General features: G+C 39.4%; 1 protein-coding gene across 1 annotated transcript in view; it reads left to right on the forward strand.

Moving 5' to 3' along the window:
* The window catches only part of SLC2A13 (solute carrier family 2 member 13), a 135,149-nt gene that overhangs the window by 104,247 nt on the left and 7,163 nt on the right, over window positions 1-23,739 (forward strand). The window contains exon 7 of the mRNA XM_084205931.1: window positions 9,700-9,825. Within this exon, the coding sequence (XP_084062057.1) occupies window positions 9,700-9,825 (126 nt within the window). The remainder of the gene's footprint in view (window positions 1-9,699; window positions 9,826-23,739) is intronic.

Here is a 23,739-nt window from a genome sequence, read left to right on the forward strand (position 1 = left end):
ATGGAAGTACCTCAAATTCAGCAGGGCACTCCAAACACTGTGATTTTATTTGCCTCCTTACAGCTGGAAGTGGGTGTGTATCTCACTGAGGAGAGGCAGGGTGAATGCTCCTCTCTGCACCATCCATTAATCAAATTTCATTTTCACACTCAGCTGTATAAGGTTGTGTAGATATTTGCAGTGTGACCACCTGTTTTATTTGATCTTAATTTCCTCAGCAGCTGTGATTGTACTTATCATCAAGGCCACAGAAATCTGAATAGGAATACAAAGCAACACCATTCCAAAATTTGTCACCTTAGAAGTGAAAAGATGAACTATCCATTCCTATCCATTCCTACCAAAACTCTATAAACATTCCCATTTTTACTAGGAACTTGCCTGATTCTGGAAGGAGGTTTAGGTTAGGGCATATGTATTAGCTACCCTCCCACCTCTTCCCAGTCTTTAAAGAATCAATGATGTGACTGTCTGGGACATTGAGCCATTTCTGTAAAATGACTGTGTTCTGTATTCTTGCTTGTTTTGTCTCTATTCATGTCTTTCTCTGCACTTCTTGAAATTTGGTCTGCTCTAGAAGACATAATGCAAACCTGTTCTGCCTAAGCAATATTTTTTCTGTCAGTTACTGTACAGAAATGGTAAATATTGTGTTAAGCTTAGGTCAGCCCTCATATCTTAGGGAAATGATACCTGAGCACACAAAGTTTCTCAGAATCCTTCCTGAACAGATTGTCTTCAGACTGATTAAATTAACACAGGCAGTGCCAGCTGTGCTGGGCACACAAGGACTCTGCTGTTCGGTTTTGAATTAGTCACCCTCACGTGGTTCATGATCCTTTGTACAAATACACTGAGATGAAGGCAACAATATTTAGTACTCCAGCCATTTAGTAAGACAGCTAATGCACAGAAATATATCTATTTTTTTGGGAATGTAGCAGAAGTATGTAATTGTGATCAGTCCTGAAAAACTCAGCTAACCTAGTAATTGAAGCTGGTTTTATTGTACTTAATAGCCTTAGGATGCATATAGTAGGTGTGTTAGGTATTGAACTTTATTTTATTGAGAACTCATTGACAATCTGATTTATGAGCAAGCTAGGCATTGCTGTTTTTTGTAATGTCACTGTAACATGGAACCAGTATTTGTTAAACTATGATTCTCATTTTCTCTTTCTAATGTCAAAGTGCCTGAGTTACTGGTCTTTCTGATAACTGAGAATTGCAATGATAAATACAGTAATGTGTTTTGGCCATTGAGGTCAGAAAATTATGAATGTATAAAGAAATAAACATGTCTGAGAATGCTTCTGCCAGCTCATATGAAGTATAGTTAAAATTCTAATAGTTTATGTTGCAGAGCTGTGAAATGACCTCAACAGTCTTGATATTTATTAAGTAAATAATATAGTGATATATTGCTTGGTAATGATTTTCCCTGTGCTAGCATGTTGGTGATCCTATCAATCAAAACTTGTAATTTAATTTTAAATTGTAAAGGGCAGGAAGGAATATGTCAGTTCATGTAGTAGGCATCTTTAAAGTGAGTGGAAAAAACCCTTCTCTCATCAATTTAAACACATTTTATTCAAAGATCTGAAAAGAAACTTACCTGAGCTATAATGTCTGAGTGCAATGCAGTTCCTGTAACCATTGTTAAGTTTTCCATATGCTGTGACTCAAACTCTGCATTAGTGAGGAAACAAGGTGTTATTCATATAGCCTTGGAACACTTCACATCTCTGCTAGTACTTCGAAGACTTTGCTGTTTAACAAAACCCAAAACAATGCTCAGGGAATGATTTTTTAATATCTTCCAAAGTGATGGTGTTGCACTTTACAAGGTCTGCAGGTTTTAGTCACACAAGAATGATTTTAATCAAGTTTGACCAGGGCTTCTATCTGATATGTCTGGAAGATGAAAATATAGTATCTACCTGTAGAGTCTCTTTGGAAAAATAGTTTTGAAAACAAATTATTTTACAGAGACAGCCACTCTGTCCAAAATAAAGGCATGTGTAAGTCAGTTGTTTCTGTTCTTTATTGTCTGTGCTGCTCAGTTCCAGGAATAAATCAAGAAGCTCTGTAGTTGGAGGCTCTATAAATTGAGAAAAAAAGATCATCAAAGACAGGAAGCAATTTATACCTATAAGCAATTCATACCTGTTTATATCTATGAGCAAGTAGATCAGGACACTTCTCATGCGATGTCAGCATTTCAGCTGCCAAGGTGCTTGTAGCAGTAGGGGGATAGCCCTAAGGACTAGGCAGGGTTTATAGAGTCATTATCCTCCTGGGACTGTGCTAGGTGAGGAGAATAGATGAACCTTCACATCCTCACCACACCTAAAGCACAAATAGCAAACACCAAGAGGCTGAGAACAATTTCTATGAGGGTGTATAAATTATGTTGCATGGTTGAGGAATGGGAACCTTTGTGAAGAAGGTTTAAGGAATGTTTGAAGAAAGATAATGTATTTGTATGTGGCTGGCATATCAGGAAGGGTAAAGATTCAGGGCTGGTCTGGAGCTTTAGGGAGGACACCAAAGAATCATCTCAGTGGAATAGATGGAGCCTGATTTGAAGATGAGAAAGGGTTGATCATACTTGAACATAACTGTGATTTAGATCAGTTGGAGTATCTGTGTGGTAAACTACAGAACTGCAATTAGTAATTGAGAGCTGTAATTATAAATGATAACTTTTCCTTATAGACACCACTAAACAGATCCATGTGTTACCTCACAGAGTGTTGGTAGAACTTAGCAAATGCACTGCTGTTGCTCGGTCTCTTATAATAGCAGGAAAGTGCTCTTGAAGTCCAACTGGATTTTTCTCATTCTTTGTTAAGTAATTTGTTTTCTATGTCCCAGATACAACAGCTGGAAGTGGTATCTGCAGTTAGCACACATTTTAATTGCTTAAAGCATCCCCTATATTCTTGTCCAGTTATATGTATTCTGAATTTATTGCTTCATTTCTGGAAGCAGCACAGGAACCATCAGAAGTATAAAGAAAGGCTTGATTTCATGCCTGAGGTGCAGTGAAGCCTGTGCAAACAGCACAAGCCCTCAGGTGCAAGCATCAGGCAGTTTTAAACATGGTCCTGGTATCTAACTGAGATGAGTTTGTATATGAAGTAAGCCATTTGTCAAAAAATCCCCAAGATCCTTCATTGTACATCTGGCTGAAAGTATCAAAATCCTAACATGTCAACAGAGCTGATAAGTCTGCTGCAGTATTTGTCCAAAAGTCCTTGGTTAGATTTTTTTGTTGTTGAACAGCCTTGGCTGTTTGGGTTCATCAGTTGTCCCTGTCCCTTGGTGAGTGCAGCTGAGCAGGCCTGGCCTGAGCAGTGATGCTCAGCTCAGCTGCCTTGGCCATTTTCTTTTGCTCAAGGCTGGAGGAAGAGACATTGTCTTGTATCTTGTAGCTAGAGTACAAGAACAGAAGCAAGGAAATCTTGATTCCAGCTTGTTGTTGTTCTGTAAGGAGATGGAAAGGACCTGCACTGCATGCTAAGGCAGGCAGGGACTCTGTACATAGCCAACCTTGGGAGCAAAGAGTAACCTGAGGGTGGGATGAAAGATCCACCTGGCCTAGGATCATGATTCCAGGGTGGCAAGCAGCAAGCTGGAAACAGGAGAAAGCAGCACAGTCAAAGTGACATTCCTTCCAGCCTGCAATGATTTGCAGTTTATATTCTCTCTGAGTGGGATGTGGTGCTGCAAGATCCTCCTGTCCCTACATTGAGCTTTTCCTGCCTGAGTCACTTTTTATTGTTCCTGCAGTTCTGTGAGGAAAACCATCTTCAGGAATATGAATATTTGCATCCTACAGAGCAGGAGCAGTGGGTTAAAAAAGTGCACAACAGTGGAATTTACTCTGTGGACAAGACAGGACATGAGCAAAATGTCCTGCATATAATATCTCAGGTTGGAAGGGACCTATAAGGATCATCAGGTCCAACTTGCATGTAGCAGATCAATCAGATTTTCCCATAAAAAGTCTTCTTCACATACTCAGGCTGATTCAGCAGCACATACTCAGTGTGAATGATGGATCTGAAGGAAGTGGAAAGAGTCTGTCCACAAGAAGAGTCTGTATTTGGGGATGTTTTGATACTCTGAGGGGCTGCTCTGCTACTCATGCAGTAGAATATTATGAAATCAGGTGCTACATTCTGTACAGCTACACAGTCCAGAATGCATTAGCAGGTTCAGTTTGCATTTCTGTAGCTGGACAATAGGGACATACTGATACATTTTGTAATTGGATACCAGAAAATAGAGAGCAAAGTTGAAAGCTCTTTAAAATGTGGCAAAAAATGAAAATTGATGAATTTTTTTTACTTGAGGTTCAGCTTGAAAAAGTCAAAATTGTGTGAGAAAAAGAGAAATTGTACTTGCAGAGGAAAGACACTGGGCAAAGGTCTCTAAGTGCTAAATCGCTCAACAAAAAATGGCAAGGTAAAACGTTACAAGACTTCTGAGAATCGTAGGAGAGTCATAACTTACAAGGTCATTTTGCAAATTTAAAGTGCAAAATGTAATGATGAAACAGACATAAGTATGGAGTATTCCAGGCAGAGGGGGGAAAGTAGTTAGGAACCTTTCATCAGCACCTGGAGAGTCACTTTGGCAGGTCAGAGATTTTATTCAATATTTTTAGAGACTGCATTAGAGCCTAGTAAACCACACTGTTAGGAAGAAAGAAAACAGTAATTTTGGTATCAAGAAAACTGTCCACAGCTAGTCAATTAGTAATTCATCCACATAGTGTAAGATCTCTATGAGAGAGGATGGCATTGTGGCCTTTGTGATCAAGCTCTAACCTCAGGAGCAGTTAATCATGCAGGCTGATCCAGAGCAGAGCGTTCTGAAAGTTGCTGCTGCTCAGGCTGGCAAAAAATTGTTGTCAAAGAACCTCAGAATTGGTGCTGTCAGTCTTTCTAGATATCAGTTATTGCTATGTGGTTGGATGAAGGGGACATGTGTTGAGTGTGTTGGCAGAATCAGTGAGGAATCACAGGGTTGGGGATGTTTGTGAGGTCCCCAGGATGAAGTGAGAGATGAGAATTTGACTTTATGTTTTCAGAAGGTTGACTTATTATTTTATGATATGATATGGTATATGCTATACTAAAACTGTACTAAAGGAAGAGAAAGGATATATCAGAAGGCTTAACAAGAATGATGATGAAAGCTCATGAGTGATTCCTCAGTCCGACACAGCTGATGGTGATTGGCCATTAATTCAAAACAATTCACATGTTTGGATAAACAATCTCCAGAGCAGCAAAACGTGGAGAAGCTGAGGCTTCTCATCTTCCCAGGAGAAGAAATCCTAGCAAAGGGATTTTGCAGAAAATATCCCAGTAACGTGCGGGTATCTACTCTGCTGGCAGTCTGTCAGCTGCTCAGCAAACCTGCTGTGATGTTTGAGCAGGAGCCCAGAAATCCCATTCCATGGCAGCCTCCCATAAACTGAGAGGTCAGGCTACTCTGTTCTGTTGAGTTCATGCCATGATCTGCAGAGAGGCTGGGCATTTTTGGAGTTCTGGAGCCTGGTTGTTGTTATTCTGCCTCGGAGGCTGCAGCATCTGAAGTCCAGACACTTGCCTTCTCTGGGTTGCCTAGGAGCCCAGCTGGCAAGCAGGGAGTGAAACAGGCTCATTGTGAAACCTTTCTGCTGTAGTGCTGCCTGGTTTCATCAAAATCAAATAATCTCTCCTAGGTATTTCAATCTTGAGCTGTCAGTCTTACAGACCACCAGCCTACCTGGGAATTTTGAGCTGGCTGTTCACAGATGAACTTGTTTTCAAGACATTAGCTCATAAAGTTAGCACAAATATAAATATCTCAGGATAACTGGAGGGAGCATATCTCCTCTTTATAATTGGATGCAAATTTCCTTTCCTACCTAGACATCCAAGAGTACTCTCATATAGAACCTTCAAGGCCATAACTGATCTCTGGTGTGGATTTGAAGAATTACCAATATTTTTAAAGATTCATCCTCTGACATATATTTCAATATATATATATTGATAGGATTGCTAAGGTACTTCTGAGGACAGGAATGAGCTCTGTAGCAATTGTTTCATGTCAGTAAGTATTAAATTGTGCATTTCTTTTCCTGATATATCCTATGTCCTATATTATTTATATCACTATGAGCATGTATGTCAGAATATGTGCTCAGTTTCAAATTGTTTAAATAGTTTAGCAGATTATAATGGGTCTGGGGGAAGAAGGAAACCTCAAACTACTATATATTTTATTTCTAGAGTGAGCAGCCTCATCACATGGTGTCTTTGATTGTTTTTTAACTGCTTCTTTGGAAAAAAAAACTTCCTCACTCATTTCAAGGTGCATCTTCTGTAATCATTAGACTTAGTAATTGATAGAGGTTTCTTTATTGTGCTATGAAACATTTTTAATGTGTATATGCTGGGGTTTTGGAGGAAAAACCACTGGTCTTCATCTTGGAAAAAGCAATGACCATGTACCTCATCAAAGACAACATAAAATTTTATATCAGTGATAAGACAGGGCACAGAAGAATGCTAAATGTTCTGAATAGCAGCTGCCTGCTCTTAGTCTGCTGGGAGTTGGATTTGAAGTGGTTTTGGTCTTGTGTGTTAGATTTGTGTGTTTCTTCTGGCATAAATTCATCTTGCCTCCAAAATCTGAAGTCAGAGTCTGATTGTATGGACTCACTGTATAGGATGACAGGAAATCCTAGCCCAAACATAAAGGGTTTATAAAGAGCTGCTATTTAACTGTTCAATCTGAAAGACAAACGTCAGAAAAAACATGGAAAATAATAATTTCAAGTTATTTAAATTGTTAGGAGTAACTCTGTATAACCTCTGACATTTAGCAAAACATGAAATCCAGCAGCCTTTATTATGTTGAATGCCAACAGGAAGAGCAGTTGGATTTGATGGTGTTAAAGGGCCTTTTCAACCTGAATTATTCTACAATATCCCATGAAGCCAGGGGATCAGCTGAACCAGCAGCCACGTAGACAGACACTGGAATCAATACTCAAATCCCTCATTTTTTTTCTGGATGGGAGTAGGAATAAATAAGATATCTTGTGCTTCCCACTTGACTGGTTACTGATAGCAGCACTCCATGAGGTTGTGTGGAGTTACCCAGCTGGGTGGAACAGACAGTGCAAATTCAGCTCTGCTGTTCCTCTCTGCATTGATTCTTGTGCAGACACTGAGGGATCCAGGAGGTGTCCAGTCCCTGTCCTGTCCTCTGCTGGTAACACCATAAAGATTACACTATGCACTGTGTCTTGTTAGAAATTCATGTTGCTTACAGGCACTTTGATGACATCATTTCAGTGGAAAGTGTTCTGTAGTTAGAAAATCATATGTGACAATCCTGTTTGATATCACAAGATTCTCTTCAATATAAGAAAATATTTTAATTTTATACATTTTTTATATTACGATTGCATACTCAAATACATTTGTGATTTATAAAAATGTTTTCATTCATTTGCAGTCCTCTGTTCCAGTAAACTCTTGGTTACTGCCCACTGATGTACTAATATCAATGTAACAAAATGAAACTAAGTCTCACTACTGTGATAGTGCTATTGGCCTTTCCTTTGAAAATTGCTAATTGCAGAATTACAGTTTTCTTATTTATCTTTGCAAGAGAAGAAATGTTTTCTACAGTTAGATAAAATGATTGTCTTTCATCTGAAAGTTTTGTTTCATCTCCAATGTAAAATATTTTCTGCAGTCTATATCTCAATTAAGAGCAGATTTAATGCAGTTTTCCTAATTAAAAAACCTTAAACTGTTTAGACTGGAATTTGGCCAATCAGTTAAGCCGAGGAAGGTGTGTTTAAAATAGATTTATATTCTAAATGTAGACAACATAGAAATTCTGCAGTAATTTAATAATTTAGAAAGAACACAATAGCAAAGAGTACACTTTTCTGAAACTTGGGAGAAATAGGAAAATCCAAATGAATACATTTTCTAAACACAATGCAAGCCCTTTTTTTGCCATTTGCCATGTGAATTGGCCTTATAATTCTTTTAGAAACATTATAATACAAAGAGTTTGAATAACTAGATTTTAAGCATATACTTTCAGACTTTTTATCTCCATATAATCTGCTTTGCTGTTTTAGTTTCCTGAGACTTTGTTATACAGTTGTTTCTACTTTTTCTCATAATGCTTAAGTAGTTAAGCAAGATATTTCTTAATTCACAAATTCCTTCTTGTGTTAAAGATACACACTCAGAAAATATTATTTCCTTGATTTTGTTGTTACAGGAATTGTTGTTAAAGCTCCTTTGGTCACCTTAATTATACATTTCCAGATGTTGCATTTCAAAGTGGAATTTTATTTTCAAATTTCCAGGCTCACTCTATGTTTTACAGTACCTATTTTTTACTGGCTAAAGTTATCCCTTGGATTTTCAGGGGCTTTACTGGTGAAAACGTGTGTCTGAATGTCAAATGGCTTCCATGGAAGATAAATACCTGTGTAGTTTAATCACAGGAGCAGTGAGTGAGTGCATGCAGGGCTTTGTGCCAGCAGCTTTCAGGTGACTTGCACTGCATGGGGAATTCCATTGTAACTCACATACCTACATCCCCCAGCAGTCAGATTTTGGAGAGAGATTGGACTGACCCCTCAGTGAAGTATCTGTAGGGCCCTTGGTGTCTGGGCAGCCAGAAGAGTCAGTGGGGCTGTGGTCAGTGCAGCCAGGGGTGTCTAGAGATCCTGTTCTGCTGAGCAACTAGCAGAATGGCATTGAGGAAACTGTGCCTGAATGTTAGCATCTCGTGCTTATTGAGACTCCCAAGGAAATCAGAGGCATCTCTACAGAGCTGGCAAGTGTGATGCATGGGAATAACCTGCAAGAGCACTGCACACTCTGCAGTGACAGGTAAGGGGCAGATGGGGTATTTTTGGGCACTAGATGCCTGTATGTGAATTGTCTCCACTGACATAATGACTCCTTCCATCAAAGGTAGTGGAAATTCAGGTGCTGAGTTTGCTCATGGAGACACATGGCATTGTGGTCTCTGACTGACTCACATCCATGGATGCCCAAATTCTAGTTTGGTGATTAGGTATGATGTGTAGGACAAGGGGGAATTGATAGGACAAGGGGGAATTACTTCAAACTGAAATAGAGTGTTTAGATTAGACATTTGGAAGAAGCCCTTTTATTTGAGGGTAGTAAGTCACTGAAGCAGATGCCCAGAGGACTTTTGGATGACTCATCTCTGGAACTATTCAAGGCCAGGTTGGATCAGGCTCTGAGCCCCCTGGTCTAGTAAAAGGTGTCCTGGCCGATGGCAGTGGGCAGTGCTGATCTTTAAGGTCCCTTCCATCTCAAACCATTCCATGATTCAATGATGATTCTTTTTCTTCAACTCCAATCTGTCTTTTTCAATTTAAATTTATTCTATGAATGAATTCTCCTACAACCTGATCAGGTATCACAGGGTAGATGCAGATGGACCACCAAAATGTGTTACAGAAGAGGTTGAAAGCAATATGTGATACTTTTTGGAGAACTTATTGGTCTTGTCTCCAGCCCTGACAACTTAGCTATGTGCATTCCAAGACTTATTAGGAGATGCTGTTGGTTTTGACATCCACAAATGAATGAAGTGATTCTTAAGAGTTTATTTTTTCTCTTTCAGTTATTGCAATGGATGCATGTTAGATCCAGACTGTGGTCTCTGCTACAAATTGAACAAATCGAGTGTTGTTGAGTCCTCATGCATTCCTGTGGATAAACACTCTACAATGAAAGCAGCTTGGGGCAGGTATGTCACTTGTCAAGATTTTTTAGCCTTTTGCTCTACAGAGAGTGTCTTTTATGCTATTGAGAACAATTTTGCTTTTACAGAAAGTGTTAAATTCCTAAGATGTTCAGGAAGAAGAAAATAACTTGGCATTGTCAAAAATGGGTGATTACTTCCTAACAATAAATGAAAGCCTTGACCCTGATGTGTGCAGCCCTTTTGGTGTAGTCTGTGACTTAGGAAGCATGGCAAAAGTACACTAGAAATGAGGAAAATTATCCTTTCCTTAATGTTTTTCATTCATTTGAAGTGGCACATTCCCTAGTTATATACTTAAAGCCCTCTGAATTAATTTTCTTTTAAAATGCATTAATTAAACCACACTTTTAATATTGGCCTACCAAAGAAACAATTAGCTCAGCTGAATAAACAAAAATTAGCAAAATCTGAAAAGTTCAAATTGTCAAAAGCACGGGGTTTGGCCACAGATTTCTGTGGTTCTGTGCCTGAAAGGGGTGCCATGCCATGTGCTGCACTTGAGTGTAAAAATGTGTGCATTCATAGGTACAACTGCAAAATATATCACACCTCTTTCTTATCCAGCACAAAATTTCCTGTGAAGTCACAGCAACCTTCAAGTTTTCTGAAGCACTAACTATTCCTAAGGAATAGCTTTGTGAGTTGGAACATTGTCTTGTAGAGACTTTATGAATACTTTAGTAATGATTTGGGCTTGGATTAAGGTTTCGAATGGTTCAGAGGCACAAGGGAATTATGTAATTACTTCTGAGAAAACCACCTCAACATAATTCATCTCAGCCACCCACACACCATGAACACACTTAGGGAATAGGCAAAGGTTTGTGTGGTGGTTTGGGCCTCTTTCTTTTTTTTTCTTAAATTAACTTTCATACATATTTCTCAGAATTTAAACCAAACTGTCTCAAAGGCACTGAGTCATATTGGACAGAGGTTAAAAAGTATGAAAAATATCTACTAATTGTACAATCATTAATTTAATTACTCTAAAATTACTCATTTTGATTTCAGTACTATTAGGCCTAGTAATTAATTCCAAGTGCAGAAAAGAGAAGCTTATATTTTTTGTAATCTAATTTAAAAGCACTGTGATCATTTTGGGGTTATTACATTTAATAAATAACTGTGAAAACTACAAAATGTCATCTGACCTTCTTGTTCTGTGACTAACTTCAATGTCACATTATGGAATATACCTTGCATATTGCCTGATACCCTGATGTGATCTGCAGCATGTGGACTCTCATATTTGTAAGGTAACAGACGTCTCTTTATATTCCAAGTCAACATTAATTTCCTAGATGCTGGAGTTATCTCTAATTAGCAGAATCACACTAGAATGCAGAAAGACATACATGCAAACAAAAAATTGTTATGAATAGTTGATAGATAAAATTAAACTTTATTTCATTAGCCAGTGCTATTTTTTTAGCACAGTAAATGTGGGCTAAGCAATTATTTCATATTCACGATTCAGTCTCACATAGACTCTTTGCTGTACAGCCTGTTGGAGCAAATTAGATAGGGAAGAATAAATATTTCCTTTTCATATTGCAAAATGCAGTCTTTCCATGTGCAAGAATTCCATACCATGAGGACCCTGCTTAAAATCCTTTAAAAGGAAATGAAACAATTTTATATATGTTATACTGGTAGTCACCACCGTGAAAGTCCTGCCTAAAGATGGAAAACCAATAAAATATCCACATTTCTTTTTCTAAAGATTCCTCACCATTTCTAGTGTTTATTTCATTAATTTCTCTCTTGCCTCAGTTTTCAAAATCGCTGATCCTTCACGCTGTGCAGTGTCAGGTGGTACCTTCTGTGCCTTCCAAGCCCTATGGAAGAGGGAAGCATTTTGCCTTCTTTTCCTTCTGCTCCTTCTCTTCACAGATAGATGTATTTCTGCTTACTGGCCTGGGGGAATCCCCATAGAGTTTTGTTTCCAAGAGCTCACATTCACATACCACCTCCCAGCTCCATTTGCTCAAATCCTGAGTCTGCTTTACAGCAAAATCAGTCCCCCAAAGCCATAGGGTTTCCCTGCCAAGGGAAGATTGCTGCAGGGAAACCAGCATATTTGAGTCTCAGAGCATCCAGAGGCATCTGTATGTCCCTGGCAGCATAGGGAGAACAATGCCTGAGACAAGCTAACATCCCTGGGGAAGGAAATTGCAGCCCTTTCTTTCACCAAGTTACTTTGTCACAGGCTAGACACACAGGGGCTATTACTTTAAAAATATACATGGCATTATGGTGATCAGAAAGTAGTGTAATAATTGGAGAGATGATTTTGTGAGCTGTGGACAGCTGATAGCTGTAATTATCAGCAGCCTCTTCTGTAACTCTTGTGTATCCTGATGGTTTCATGCATCCAGTGTTAGATGAATGAGTTTAAATGACTTAAAACCTCCAGGGTTACACTTGGCTTATAGAAAATCTATTTTGCCATTAATTTTGCTCAGGAGAGAAGAAATTTGTTTCTGAGCTATTTGTTTGGGACTTGTTGGACCTCAGATGTCTGAGCTTTAGCAGAAGCAGCAGCTCTCACAATGTTGATGAAGGAGTTAGAGAAACAGCTTCTCCTGGACTCGGGCTGACAGTGCCGTGCAGAGCATTTTACTGCTGCTGTGATCACATCTTGTTTATGATTTTCTTGCTGGAAAGCTGGGAGCTGCAGCCATCTGAACCCAACTGTCTTGACATTTACTCAGGGGCTTATCTATTCCTGATGTGTAACCTACCACCAAGGTGAGAGGTGCTCAGAAGCTCTAACAGAGAAGGCCTTGTCATGTATTTTTTAAAGCTCTCTGCAGCCATGCAGACTGACATAGAAAACTTCTGTTTATGTATTTATAGCTTTGCACTGTTTTTCACTGTTGGTCCCAAGGTACTTCGATAGCACTGATGTAGCGGGCAATGCTTTGACTGTTACCATAAAATACTGTGATGCATTTTATTTCCAAGACATTTCCCCAGTGCCAGCCAGGTGTGCTGGATACCACCTCCATTGTTAATTTCATTTATTTGGTTATGGTATGTTCTGCATTGAGAACTTCTGGGGAGGGGAGGTAAGAGAGCAGAGATTTCAATCTCCTGTGGCTGCCAGCAAGGCTGTTTATGTTGCTGTGGTTGTCATAGAAACCCAGGGAGACAATTAAAGCATCCACATATTTTTCAAGAAGAATCTAGTGTTTGGGTTCTGGTGAATGTTGGGAGCTCAGTGGTTGGCAGTGGCCCTGGGGGAGAGAGACTGCGCAGGAATAAATCTGACCAAGTCCAAGTCCCAGCTTAAGCAGCACGGGCGATGTGCAGCGGGTGTGCCTGGAAGATCATGCGTGTACCAGGAGCAGCAGAGATGTATCTTTCATTATTGAATCAGTTACATAAGCCTGACTGCTATTAGAATAACAGGGAGGAGTGTCCTGCCCAGGGCACCAGCGCAGGCAGGTGCTTTGCTGCCCTTGGTATTTCGGAACCAGTTAACAAAATAGCTGTTGACATGCAAATCTTGCTGCCTCCAACTCTGCCCAGGGACACGTAAAGAATGGTTCCAAGACAGTGAGCAAGAATATTCTTAAATTATTTACTTTGTAGCAAAAGAAGAAGAGCTGTATCTTTTCTTTCAGTGTGGTCTCACGGTTCTGCACTGGGACTCTGTTTTCCAAGCTTTTGGGAAGTTTTGCATGTAGCAGTAGCACAGAAACCCTTGCAGTTCTGTTCTTCATGAGCATTGAATTATAAAATCCCCATGAACTTAATAAAAAACATCATCTCACTTGTACAGATGGGTTTGCAGTGGGAAGGTTCCCATAGGAAGCTCAGGTGGCAAGAGAGGTCATGGGCAGAGTCCCTCCCTCAGCCAGGACAAAATTAGAGGTGATTGCTTTCAGGGCTGTGTTTTCTGAACACAACCCAAAATCCAGGGGTTTTCCCCACAGCTATAATTACTCCCACAGTACTCAGAGAAATTTCTCTCTTGAAATTTCTCTTTGTGTAATTGCAATCAATAGTCCTAAAGGTCAGCCAAGAATGAAGAAAGTTTAAATTGCATTACTACCCTTACAGTTGAAAGAACAACTGCAAGGGAAGGAGGTACTTACAGTGCCTTGATGTGACATTAACCTTGACATGAGTATGTTGTCAAGACGACAGCAGGCCCACAACTGAGCTGCAACGCTCTCATGAGCAACTCTGAGCAATCTTCCTCTGGAGAGAACGATGTTGATTTTATACAGTAAACAATTATGAAGAAATAATAACATCATCCTCAGATCAGAGACAAGCCTAGAGCCATCCTGTCCACGCAATTAGCTGGCAGGTCTCCACAGCCCCCAGAGGAGAACGATTGGGAACAGAAATCTTTAAAGAGAGAGGAGCTGATTGATTTGCTGTTTTCAGCCATTTTTATTAACTTTGTTAGAGGAACATCTCTGTGCCAGGGGAGTTTAATGCTTCATGGAGAATCCTGCTTTTCTCAACATGAAGAAGCACTCCCCTCTCAAAGGGCAGCTACTGCAAAGGCGAGAGAGCAGAAGAGCTCTGTCTTTGGGAGGCTCTGTTTTCCTTTAGCCAGGGCTCTCCTGAGCATCTTCCTTCCATGTAAAATTAATGGCATGTGTACAGATGCTCAGTAATGCTGTTATGTTTCACTGTGTGCCTGTTGCTCATATCTGCCAGTTTGCTGAGGGGTTTCAATGTGTCTTGGAAACCTGTCTGGGGGAAAAGTGGGTTTGAATTGCCTGTGCAGTGAGAGGAAGCAGGTCAGGCAGGCAGTCAGTCAGTCAAACCCTCTTTCCCAGCTTCAGGAGTGTGCCTAATGACCTTGGCATTCGAGCTTGGATGCTAACTAGATTCCACTGGTTAGAAAAAATAAATTCATGGGAGTTCATTAGCTGGATTCTCAGACAACAGATTGGGTTATGTCCAACAGGGGACGTGCCAGTGTCTGTCACAGCCTCGAGAGTATTCTGGGGAGCTTTACATTTGTGCAGCACTCCCTGTTGTCTAATGCATAGCAGATGACACTCTTAAAATTATTAGAATACTTTTTCTTAGTAAGAACATTAGATTTTTCTAAAAATACCATGTTACTTTCCCCCCTTGTAGATAAAGACAGACATGTAAGTTCATTACACTTGTTTTGCATCATCAGACACATTTGTAAAAGTTCCTGTGACTGCTTTACTAATGCAAGAAGAATATATGTGCATATATACACATTTGAAGACTGAGAATCTGTTTTCAGTACATCATGGGAAGCAGCATTACAGACTTTTGCTGTTACCACAGAAAGTTTAGCCCCAGAGCAATCTTTCAGGAATTAAGTACTCTGCTGTCCATGGGTAGACATGGCTTGTTTTGACATGCAGAAAGTATTGCTAGAAGATTTTATTGCTGAAATGATTATTTGAAGCCTTTCTGCAAGGGTCTGCATTGAAAATTCATGCTTAACTCAGCAGTAATTAGAAGATAAACTAGTATTTCTCTTACCAAGTAGTCAGATCAATAGATCAAGATTATACACAGGATTATGTGTAAAAAACAATAGTAGAGGGAGTAAAGGATTCAGGAAAGTAGCAGGGTCAAGAGAATATTCACATCTGCATGTATGTTGGCAGCACTCAGAAGAGTTGTGATTGTAGCCAGTAGTCTTAGAGAAATCTCTTGATAGGCAATATGGTAAACGTTGGCTAAATTGAAATATTCATAACTTCAGTAGGATCCAGAGCATAAAACGCCCCCTCTCTGCCTCAATATTGTTCAGAAAAGAAAATCAAGATATATGCAGAATTGCGTTCTGAATATCTTCCCCAGTGCTAGTAGGTATGAAAACCTGGAGCAGCTGTGTGACAGTGTGCAATCTTATTTGTTTGCTTTGGAGTATGTACATCAGCACAATAATATCTAATAGATTTTAGTTGTGTGAAAAGAGAAATCAAAAGAAGATCTGAAACTGATTACAGTCTTTGTCAGCCAAACTCCAAGGCACGAGGTCTTTCCTGGGAGGAGGTTATCAGACATGTAATCCCAGTCTAATGGTTGCATATGCCAGTGTGATTTGTAAAGGGGATGTGGAAGAGGAACTTAAGAAATCTCGTATGCATATTTTAAAGCCATTTCTGCTATCTGGTAAGAGCAAAGAGGAAGGATAGAAGGATAAAGTAATATAGAATACTGTGTCCTTAATCCTTGATGAGCCTGTCTTATTGGTGATACAGGAGTAGGTAGTAAAATAAGTGGAATTTTAATGTTCAGATCCTTTCAGCCACTCTTCCTGCTCAAATCTTTAAGACATCACACTTTGAAATTATTTTAAAAGGAAATTATTTAATGGTGGAACTGAGAACCATAATAAGCTCCTTTTAAGCATATATAAAGATGGGGAAATCTATATAGGTACTGAAATATTGTAAGGGTGTAATTAAATAATTGAGGGTGGAATTTTATTGCAACTCTAATGGAAGATAATCTTGTCCTTTTTTTAACTGTTTAACTTGCTAAAAAGGCAAGACTTTTTTTTTAGCTATTATTACAACATAATTATATTTTAATTTAATGGCTGCACAAATAAAGTACTTTGTATATTGTAGCTGCATTTTATGTCTAAAATAGTGAACTGAGCAACACAATAATCTAAACTGAAAGTGTTTACATTTCTTTCAGATAATTGCCCAGGAATTACTACTAATAGCTCTAGCATGATATTTCTACTCAACCTGTGGCAAATTCTGGATGTTTGAAAAGCCTTGTTATGAAGTGAATGTGTTTTGACTGGGAAATGTTTTGTTTTTATACTGAAGGCAGAATTTATTTGTTGGAGACACCCAGCACAAAATAGGATTTTAAAGCAGGGCTGGTTAGTTTGAAATATCGTCTGTGCATTTGTTCTCTACCCATTCCTTTTTATTGCTAAACATGCTTCTGGATCTTACTCCAGGTTACTGGTTAAAAGGCATTCTGGCAGGGAATGCCAACTGCTCTTTGGGTTATTTGGTACAACTACTTCAGATGCAAGCATTGAGTTAATTGGAATATAAAAACAAAAGTGACCCTTGAGCTAAAACATTATCTATCAAGTGCTGCTGGCTGGAAAAAATTGTGTTATTCAAATGAAAAAATATTTGAGTCAGTGTTCTTCATTTTAAAAGTGGTCCAAAGAAGAAGATGGTATGATGTCCAAAATTTAAATATACATCTGCTGAAGAAGCAAGCCTTCAGCTTTTTTCATTCATTCTCTGGTCAGCTGAAGGGGAGCTAAAAGGAAAATACCCTTGTTCCCTGTTCAAAAAGCATGTTTGCTCCTAGCTGACAAAGGAGATGGGAAAAGGGAAGGAGAAAAAAATGCTGGCGTGTACGAGAGAATTGTCAGTCTGCCACCAGCGTGCTTCGAGTATGAGCTAATTCCTGCAGCTTTTCTCTCTCCTTCTGAAATGTAAGTCAGAGAGTCTTTTACTGCCCATAGGAGCTGCTGCTAATTAGCTGCTCCAGCTGCTCACCTTCCCAGGGACAGACGGAGAGTCGTCCGTGTGTCCCTGCTGGGGCCCTGCTGAGCAGGGCAGAGCTGAGCAGGGCAGATGTTGAGCAGGGCAGATGTTGAGCAGGGCAGATGTTGAGCAGGGCAGAGCTCAGCCCGGCTCTGCTCATCCCAGAGCACCCCAGAGGGGCAGAGGGAGCGTGCAGGGAGCTGCTGCTGGCACAGATGGGGATTCCCCTTCCTGCCTTGGAGCCCAGGAAAGGAACCTGACTCATGATTGGGAGGATGTGGATTTTTTTTTTTTCTGAGGGGAGAATTTCCAATGGCTGTTTTCCACATTTATTTGGTTAATAAAGTTTGAATTTAAATAAAAATAATTTGTGAAGACTGTCAGCAGATTCCTTAAGGCTTTTACACTCTGAGATGGATTTACTAAAATTAAGTTTTCTCAGTTTGGAGAAATATTTTGGAAAGACCCCTGTGGTAGAGGATTTTTACTGATAAAGACCATTCAACAGGGCCAAACCCAAACCCCCATACAGCAGCTTGTACCTTTAACAGCATCCCTGTTCCACATCTTACATACCTTTATTCCATACTAAGTAATTCTTCAATAATCACAACATGGGATACAGTAAAATTTTCATATCTTCCCTTCTTAAAAGAATTAAGTTTTTAGAGTAGTTTGTTGTTTTTTTTGTTTTTTTGTTTTTTTTTGCTTTTGAGGGAAAATAAATCAACACATTTCTGCAGTAGGGCTGTTGAATAACTCAATATGTCTGATTCATTTAAGCGATAGAAATTACTGCCTGTGCTGTTTGCACGTGTGGTTCATTTCCTTGAGAATGGAGGCAGTAACATCAATCCCTCACTGGCACAAGATGAACTGGAATTATTGATTCCTTTGATTTAATGTTGTGACCTCACTTTAACTCAGCTCTTTGGTTAGTACAGGCTAGGAGGTGGGCAGCTGGGAGGTGGCAGGTCATACTTCTCAACAGCAGCACTTGGGGCATTTCTTCCTCCTTGCAGGATGCACAGACTTCCTTTTGTCCTGCAGCTTTCCACAGCTGTCAATTAGCTTTGCAGAGGCAATAGTAAGAGATGAGTTTGATGTTCTGCATGGTTACTGAGTTCTTCAGACCTGTGATTCAGGCAGGGTGTGTTCCTGTTTAGCATATTTTCTTGGAAAAATAGCTATTGTTAAAAAGCATTTATTTGTGTAAAACTCTTTATAGATGTCAGAGGCCATGAAGGATAGATGATTACTTTGATTTCTGTTGAGTTCTTTGACTGTCACATCCCAGACTATTGAGCTGCATATAACAATGAAGACTTTGGTAGCCAAAGTTCTTAAATTTCATAAAGCAGAGATAATGAAACCACTTACCATATATATATTTTATAAAATTCGTTAGATTAGGCATGGGTATTGCACCTGTGTGCACAAATCAAAACAGAGCAGCACTCTATGTTAAGTGCTCACTCTCACAAATCAGGCATGAAGTAATTATCTTGTTTCAAGTGTTCTTAGAGCCTTAGGGCTCCATTTTTAGTTACAACATTAATGATTTGCAGTGAATTTTAGGGCTGACAGCAGAGGAATCTTCTTTGGAGAGCTCTGCTGGGTGATTTAATTCAGAGCCTCCCGGTACAGCAGCGATGGGTGGGTATGCAGTGCTTCATTCCCCTTCTGAAACAGGTTTCTCTGAGCTTTTTAGGGCAGAGCTATTGCCACCTACTGGAATCAGGGGAAAGCTCTGCTTAAAAAATACTGTTCTATCATCTATTTAAAAGAACAAATGCAAGATCTCAAGTGTTGTCTAGTTAGATTTCAGTTGTGATGGCAAACAGTTACTGGCAGTAGCTAAAATGTAATATTTGTGTCTAAATTGCTGTTACAGAAAACAAGTGTTGTTAAATGGAAGGTTATGGTGGTCAAGATGTTATTGTTAGAACTGTTGAAATGTAAACTTTATATGTATGTAAATAATAGAAATGAAACAGAGCAGGGAAGTGCTAAAAAGTCAGGCTAATGCATGTAATATTGATCTCTAATTTACACTCCTTTCCTTATGTGGTCTTTTGTCTCAGATTCAAGAAGAAAAGCAAATTTAGAAAGTGACCCCCCTTTCCTTTTGTTTCAGTAAAAATTTCCAAAGGATTGATACTTTATTCTCTCCTCAGCTCCCATTGAAACGTGAGGTTAACTGAGGTTCTAAGGTGTTAACAGTGCTATGGAAAATTCTTTCTGCACAGCTGGGAGGTACAGGGCCTGCTGCCTGGAATAAGCAATAAATTATCTGTAAGCCTCAGCAGTGTGCCTGCAGACACAGAGCAGACCCAGGTTGTGCTGGAATTGTGTCACCATGTTCCATCTGTGGTTTGAGTTTGGGGTTGGGTGGGAGTTGCTTTGTTTTCCTCAATTGAACTATAAAATCTTGCTGTTCCTCGCTAACTTCACGTGCCAGGTTTCAGTGTGAAAGTACAGTTTTTGTGGTACCTCTGCAGGTTTGAAACTTTGGGGTAGTTAAAGCAATACTTTTTTTTTCTCTTTATTATTTTCTAAAGTGTTTAGAGGTACTCAGAAAAGAAAAAAAGATTGTAATATAGAACCTATTTCATTTGGAGGGTGAACTTCCAGTGAATTGTTCTGAGTTACCTTGGTACTAAGTTACAGTAACCACTTTGATTTCTTTGGTCTTTGATTACCACAGTCTTGGAAATGCTTTTGACAATTGTAACTCAAGGGATGATTTTGACATGATGACATTCCCTTGACACTACCACTTGCACATGGTGGACAGCACGAGCATCAATAAAGGTTACTTGTAAGTTTAAGTAAGAATAGGAAGTCTGGAAGGAATTTGTTTAAATCAACTTCAGATGTCTAAAATTGTGACCTTGAGCTGTCTTGCAGTTCCCTGACTAATGGAGTAGAAAATGTTCCTTTTTTTTCTTTGCAGCTGGTCTTTGCCTGTGTTTTAGAGAATAGACTTTCTTATGACATGCCAGCAGTTCTTGCATGCTGTTCTGTTAAAATTTCCTCAGTTAACATTAAAATATTGATACTTATTATTATTGAGCCCTACACTTGGCCCTTCCCACCAGTATTCATTGGAGTGATCTGTCTTTATTCAGCATTCAAAAGAGGTAACACCTGGGACAGCTGATATTTCTGCAGTGATTAGGCAGCTGGTTGATATTTCTGTTATAGCCAAAAGAACTTTGGAAATTATAATTATTAAGAAAATGAAATGTAAATTCAGGTGAAAGAACAAATGAGATTAAACATCAGGTGGATATTTATTTTACGGTAAGCCTGCATGAAATTCCAAAGTGCTGCATTTGACATCATAATCTTCAGACCAGTTTGTTTCAGTAATTTTAATATTGAGTGTCAATGCTGCAATCAGAGAGACTAAATGCTTTTAAATCTGGAAAGAAAAGCTAGAAGTTCTCCTATCCTATTGCCCCAGTTCTCTCAGTAGTTTGGTTGCAGTCTGATGCTCAATCCATAATCTCTCCGACATGTCAGAGCAGGGATGACCCAGAACTTCCGCCAAAAACTCAGGAGCAGCTGAGCAGCTGCAGTTCAGGGAAAGGCCAGGAGCACTGAGGTACAGCGAGGGGTCTGCACACAAGGGAAACTCTCACTGAGCTGGTCTCTCATGGGTGTTCAATGCCAGTCTGTCTTTAACAAAAAATACTTGAATCTCCTACATTTATAAGCAATTTTGTCCTGAAAGAGCTCCAACAGAACGAAGCCTGCCTGCCTGTAGGCAGGAATAGAGTGACTGGATCTGTCTGGATTTTGCTGGAAAGCCTCAGGCAGCACAAGTTAGCTCTGGCAGCCCCCAAGGTGACTGACAGACACTTTACAGTTAGTGCTCATCTCTGAAATTCCCCAAAGGTTTGCCTTTCAGAAGAAATGGCCAAATCATTAATGAGCACTCCCTCCTTTCAGAGAAGTAGGGGAAGCTGGCAATGACTGGATGAAGCCAGACTGGATGCGCACGCTCACTGCTGAAACGGATTGTTCCCAAAGTGAACTATTTCTGTATAACCACAGAAAAGCCACTAAACAATCTTTAAAGCCCATTCTGGGGGCACAGGGAGTCCACAGGCATTTCTCAATCATGATGGCTGCCAAGAGGGAAATAATAGCTCGTTCTGTTTCCAGAATGTCTCTGTGATACCTTTTTGCTGGTGGTCATGAAGAGACAGCTTTGTGCTTATATTTTAAATCTGTGAAATGGCATCTACTTCACAAGCATTAAATATTCCCAGATCTCATTTCTTATAAGAGTTTGCCATGTGTCTATGCCCTTGCTGTGGCATGAGATGTTTCTTTTCAGTTTATACTTGATTGCAGTGAACACAATTAAATGGAGCTTTTGTGGCAGCCACCAAGGTGGTGGGAGCAGGAATTCTCATGTCCCACTGGCCACTCTGTGTGCAAGTGACATCCCTGAGCCACAGCCCATCACACACATCACATCTCCATCCAGACCTGCACATGAATGCACGAGTATAAAAGGGTTCTAGGACACAAATTGTGGGTCTTTCCCTCTACCAGATCGTGGAGTTTTTTTCCACTCCATCTGGCAGTGGGTTTCTTATATTTTTTAATATTACTGTCATACTAAAATACCTATTGCTCATGGCAAAGGCTTCAAAATGTTGGGTATCACTTCCATCATATTTACTCAAATTTCTAAACATTCTTTGCTGATGTGCACTTCTGGGAAGTTCTTCAAGATTTGATAATACCTGAAAGAAAGAAATAGTGGGAACTGCAGCATTTAACTGAAGTATTTCAGTATGAGAATTAGGACTGAACTAAACTGTTTCTTTGTCTCTCACTGAATCTTTCTTATTTTGAGACTTTTTAAAAACAGCACTGGAATCTGGGAGGCTTCATGACTTAATGAGGGCACTCTGCTGGAGCCCACCTTTTATAAAGCATTTATAAAGTTGGGGTTCTCATGCACATCATTAGTTTGGAAGCTACAAGAAATAGTAGAACTTGTCTTGAAAGAGAATAAAAGATTTAGGGTTAGTAAAGTTGTTCAAGGACATGAACAAATAAATGTTTTGTGATGAGAGGTGAAATCTCGGGGGACCACTGGGCACAATTGCTTGTATTGCCACAAACCTTAGCAACAGGATGTGCTGAAGGGACAAACATAAGATTTATTTGCATACTAAGAATATTTCAGTAAGAACTCTCAGACAATTTAGTGGTTGTGAAACACTCAGTGGTTATTTTTAATTTTTTGAATCAGTGCATTCTACATATGAAAAAGAGGGAAAATTACTGAAGGTTTCAATCTTTAAAGTACACAGATGTAAGTTTTCTGTAAACCATTGGAGTGTGTCCTTGACAGAGGGAAAAGGGCAGAAATCTTACATTGCCTGCTGTTTCCTTCTGAGCCTTACCTGAAATGATTCACTCTTTTATTGTTGCTTTTTCATAGACTTCTTTAGCTTGTAAATACACAGAATTATGTTTCAAGTTGCAAAAAATATATTCTTGTGTCTTCTCATGAAAACACTGTGACCTGTTATCTAGTGATTGTAGTAGTTGAAATGATGATGGGCAGAAATGCATGAAGGACAGTGGCATTCAGCTAAGATGCTTATGCTCAAAACTAACTAAGTTTTTGCATTTTGATCAGCTTTTAATTTGAATTCTGCCCATTAAAATTCTGTACTTATGACTAGGTATTTATTAAATGAAGAGTTGATTATGTTTCATAGTTGCATGACCTCTCACAAGTTCCTGTGCTATTAATATAATATTTGAATTATTTATGATTATGAAATCATACAATTTAATTATTACTAATTAATTCTAGTTTTTGCTGAGGTTAGCCAAGTGTGTCCAGTCAGAATCAGAATTAGAACTAGGAAAGGACACTGTAGAGCACAGAGACATCAGATGTTTCCTGACACTTTTTGTGACCATCTGATACTTTGGAAGAGTAGGAGAAAGCTTGGAAAGAAAAATAAGTCAATCTTTGTATAGTGCAATGAAGGTAATTTTGTCTCCTATAACAAAAATCTGGTATGTACTTATTATGCTCCCAGTTTTGAGTGCGCTGTCAGCTGCTGTGAGGTCTGAAATGGTTGGGCTTTAACACTGGATAAACATTATTGTGCATTTTCCTGGTTTGAGTCCATTTCTCAAGGTAAAGGAGTGCACAAAAGATGATGGGGAAGCCTGTTGGACAGAGTTCTGGCAGTAGCAGAGATTTGTCTCTCTCCCCTCCTGGCAGATATGATGAAGAATGAAGTTTGAAGCCCTTGGGCAGTGACAGCAGAGTGGGGAATTGTAGCTGACAGCTTGGAGGGAGCCACGGGGGTTTGCAAGGTGCCTGTATAGGATAAAAGAAGTCTGAGGCAAATCCCAAACT

This window comes from Fringilla coelebs, assembly GCF_963513975.1.
Source record: "Fringilla coelebs genome assembly, chromosome: 5".
Classification (NCBI taxonomy): domain Eukaryota; kingdom Metazoa; phylum Chordata; class Aves; order Passeriformes; family Fringillidae; genus Fringilla; species Fringilla coelebs.